The following is a 4,233-nucleotide window of genomic DNA, read 5'->3' as shown; positions in this document are numbered from 1 at the left end:
AAATTAGTGAATTTAAAGAATTAATATGAAGTACACTTCACTAAAGCTCTCCTTGGCCATTTCAATTGTCTTCGAGAATCCAAACCGATTACACGACATTTGAAAAATGGCAAAAAGGGGGGAAAATTCAAAAGGTGGGGTTGAGATGGGAAGTTGATGTCCGAGTTGATCGAGGTCACGATAGCTCTAGCCGAAGATCGTGGGTTCGAATCCCGCTCGTGTCATTAACTTTTTTTTCATCTCAACTAAAAACCTTAATTAATTGTAATGATTTAATTGGTCAAGCGGACCACGAAATTAGTTAAATTAATAAATTATCATGGGTAAGAATTTAAGCAAAACAAGATTTTAGAAAGTATCTTCAATGTCTTTTTAAATAGTGAATTTTTAATTGTTTATTAAAAAATAATCTTACAAAAAGTGAAAAGAAATACAGAGTATAATATACAAATTCAGGCAACATTGAAGCTTTTAATATTATTAGTTAAAATAATTAAAAGAATATTGTTTGTTTTAGGCTAATATTTGGTCATATATTAATTAATGTACTTAGGTTTAATTAACATAATTGTTAATTTTACCTGGTTTTGAAGGAGTTTTCCTGGTTGCCAGCCCAAAGCCATTTCAAAACGACGAAACTTATTGAGACTACTGACGATGTAGCTATCGTTGTCTAAAAAAATCCCTCCATATTCCATCAATATCCTGATCCTCGTCACATCGCTTGCGTGGAAAGCTTTCCATCCAGGGTTTAGTTTCTGGCCAAATATTTCTTCTGGTATGTCGACTTTGACAAACATGAGAACTGCACTCAGACCCGGCAAGGATTTCACGATTTTCCAATACTTCCCAGTTTGGTTTACGTTAGTGTGTACCATAATTTTTTCGGGACGCTGGTTCTTGAAGGCGGCGAGCAAACAGACGGCTTCGGTAAATTTTAAAACTGGATTGTTAAACCGCAGAAAATGAACTATGTTGGGAACAATGTAGCAACCGTTTTTGTTTCCCGTCTCGTTATCAAATCTATCAAAATTTCGATAGGTTCGGCTAATATCGTTAAACGCGACGAAAGATATGTACAAGCCCGATAAAAGTAGAACCAATAACACTAAAGCAGCATGCAATTTCCGCATTGTTACTCTGGATTGAGTTTAAAAACAGTTTTATAAATTTCTCTTACGTTTTTCACAAGAACACTCCTTTATACGATCGATCATAATTTGAGGACAGCTATAATCCTTTGTTTTGATAAATTTTCTGCGATTATTTATAATGGATATACTGAAGCGACCATGTCTCGAAAGCTTATTGGATAGTTTTTGATATTATTTTCATCAAATACTACCGGATAAGTGGCTTTGGCTGAAATATTTCTCTTTAGCATATATTGGTGTCTTATGAGTAGATGAATCGCGTAATGATTTTTCCATTTCTCATTTCTGAGGAGATACAGGTTTTCAACTATTCCATAGAATTCAGCTAAATATTTTTTTTCCCTGTGTATCAACTCTGGTCTTTTCATGAGTATCTCTTGCGTAGGCCTGATCCCAGCGTTGTAAAACCACGATTTCTTGTTGTATGCTCCTTTGTAAGAATTTAACCATTCTCGAAGGAATCTGGCGTTTTTATTAGCTAGTATCACCTGATTTGATAAGTTTCCGTTCTTCGCCCATCCCAGAGTCATTTCGAATTTTCTGAACTCGTTTAAACTTTTAACTATGAAACTATCGTTGTCTAAAAATATACCTCCGTATTTCATCAAAACTTTTAAGCGGGCTATATCTCCTGCGTGGAATTTGACCCAGCCGTCGGCGAAACGCTGTCCAAATACATGTTTGGGCACTTCCATAAACTGAAGTTGGAGAACGTCTTTGAACCGTTTCTGACCCAGGAGATATTCCCAGTATTTTCCACGAAACGCTGGCACGTTCGTGTGGAAAAATATCTTCTCAGGCCGTTGGTTCTTCAATGCGGCTAAAACACACACCAAGTCAACGAAAGAGAATGTCGCTTGGTCGAAACGGATAAAATGAACATAATTCGGCACGATATAACATCCATTCTTTGTTCCCGTTTCGTTGTCAAAGCCCTCAAAATCACTCGGAGAGTTATATTGGTCGGGTGAACCATCACTGTATTTATGTTCCACGTATTCACGATTAGTGATGTAAAAACTAATAGAAAAAAATAGTACACACAATAAAATCATCCAAAGGAGTCTATTCATTGTCTTGCTCATCTTGCAACTAATCTTATCGCCACAAATAGCGCGTTCCTGGTGAGATAATTACAACATTTAAGCTTAGTTATCAGTTATACTGTTTACCTCAACCACTCGAAAACGAAAAATTTAAGATTGAAAAGTATTTCAACAAAATAAAAAGGTTTTATCCGATTTTAAAAAGAAAACTGTCACTTTATCCATTAACGTTATTCAATTAATTATCCAAGTCAAAGTGAAAATGAAACAAAGCAATCATCATAGTAAAGTGATACTGTCAATAAAAATTATTATCGAGGATTTTTAGATTATTGCTTACTTTTACTAATTACTAGCTGAACACAAGTATCTGTAAACAAAAAAACATTCCCTGACACCATTTTTCAATTCCAATTCAATTCGTAGGTTTGCCGTCCCTAAAAGTACTACATACAAGGCTGACCTTGTAGTACGATAAAATTTTGGATTTCAACGATATTAACATGATAATTACAACTTTACAATTAATTAAGGTTTTTAATTGAGATGAAAAAGTTAATGGCACGAGCGGGATTCGAACCCACGATCTTCGGCTTGATACGCCGCTGCTCTACCACTTGAGCTATCGTGACCTCGATCCACTCGGACATCAACTTCCCATCTCAACCCCACCTTTTGAGTTTTCCCTCCTTTTTGCCACTTTTCTCCTTTTTTTCATCTCAACTAAAAACCTTAATTAATTGTAATGATTTAATTGGTCAAGCGGACCACGAAATTAGTGAATTTAGATAATTACAACTTCAACGTTACTTCTTATTTAAATTAATTATACGTTTTATCTAAGGTTTTGGTTGAGATGAAAAAGCTAGTAGAAATGATGAATGATGGAGTGAGTGCGGTGTTCAATCCTTTTTGAAAAGGATTGAAAAAGCTAGTGTCAAGAGCGGGATTAGAACTCACGACCTTCGGCTCAATATGCTGCTGCTCTAACCACTTGAACTAACATGATTTAGATACACTCAGACACCAACTCCTAATCTCAAGATAAATACACAAAACCAACACAAAAATTGTAACAATTGTATCTAATCATTTTATAAAATTATATCCTTTGAATAAAACCCGGACATAAACGGTAAACTACAAAGAGAAATATTAGAAATTAAAAAAGAAGTATAAGTTCAAGGAATATATTTATAAATTCAACTACAACCTTTCGAATTTTTCCTCTTTTTGCCATATTTTCAAGTATCGTGTAATCAAGATTCGATTTTCGGCGACTTATAAAGTTGCCACAGGAAGCTTTTAGGGAAGTAAGTACTTCGGTAATTATTATATTAAGCCATTTATGTATTTAGGCTCATAATTGACTGTATTAGTTATTTAAATTAATTATATTTTTTTAAATCTAAGGTCTTGGTCGAGAAGAAAAGTTATTTTTAAGAATAGCTCTTTCACCTCAACCAAGACCTTAGATCAAAAGTATGGTTAATGTAAATAATTATTGAGTCAATTATGATTACTAAAATATATACATATATATATTTTAGGATAGAATATGTGGATTATTTTCTATATATTGTTGTACTTTGTAAATTATGTTATATATTTGCCTTTCTATACTTATATACAAATATACTTACATCTTAGCATAGGTGCCTTCCTGTGGTGCTAGCAATGTTACCAACTTAAAGGTCTTTCTAATTGCTTACCTGTGGTGGGATAATATTACGAGCTTACACCTTAGCATAGTAGTCTACTTGAGTTGGTAGCAAAAGTCCCAACTTACCTGAGCATATTTTCTTATTAGATTCTTTTCAAACAAAAGTAATTTAAAATATTGTATTAAACCAATATTCTTAGGATATTAAAATTTTTTGACGGGGAGTGTAAGTACTTCAATATGCTACTGCTCTAACCACTTGAACTAACATGATCTAGATACACTCAGACACCAACTCCTAATCTCAAGATAAATACACAAAACCAACACAAAAATTGTAACAATTGTATCTAATCATTTCTAAAATTAT

At 33.7% G+C, this 4,233-nt stretch overlaps 2 protein-coding genes across 2 annotated transcripts; both read right to left on the bottom strand.

Annotated features, from left to right (window-relative positions):
- Positions 1 to 579: 579 nt before the first annotated feature.
- LOC106663810 lies at positions 580 to 1,166 on the bottom strand (the record flags this gene model as incomplete). The annotated part of the gene is given in 1 exon segment (XM_014388901.2): positions 580 to 1,166. A coding segment is annotated over 1 exon segment (554 nt), but the record flags the coding sequence as incomplete, so codon positions are not given.
- Positions 1,167 to 1,244: 78 nt separating this feature from the next.
- On the bottom strand, positions 1,245 to 2,283 carry LOC112128121 (uncharacterized protein At4g19900-like). Its single transcript, XM_024229923.1, has one exon. It carries the CDS (start codon positions 2,237 to 2,239, stop codon positions 1,268 to 1,270), a length of 972 nt encoding a protein of 323 aa, XP_024085691.1. The 5' UTR covers positions 2,240 to 2,283; the 3' UTR covers positions 1,245 to 1,267.
- Between the last annotated feature and the right edge of the window lie 1,950 nt (positions 2,284 to 4,233).

Source organism: Cimex lectularius, unplaced genomic scaffold, assembly GCF_000648675.2.
Source record: "Cimex lectularius strain Harlan isolate CLEC.00 unplaced genomic scaffold, Clec_2.1 scaffold678, whole genome shotgun sequence".
NCBI lineage: Eukaryota > Metazoa > Arthropoda > Insecta > Hemiptera > Cimicidae > Cimex > Cimex lectularius.
The sequence above is the reverse complement of the archived record's forward strand: the minus strand, read 5'-3'. Positions and strand labels throughout refer to the sequence as shown.

Bases quoted from the DNA above. Each gene is read 5' to 3' on its own strand.
- LOC112128121 (XM_024229923.1), bottom strand. From the start codon at position 2,239: ATGAGCAAGACAATGAATAGACTCCTTTGGATGATTTTATTGTGTGTA.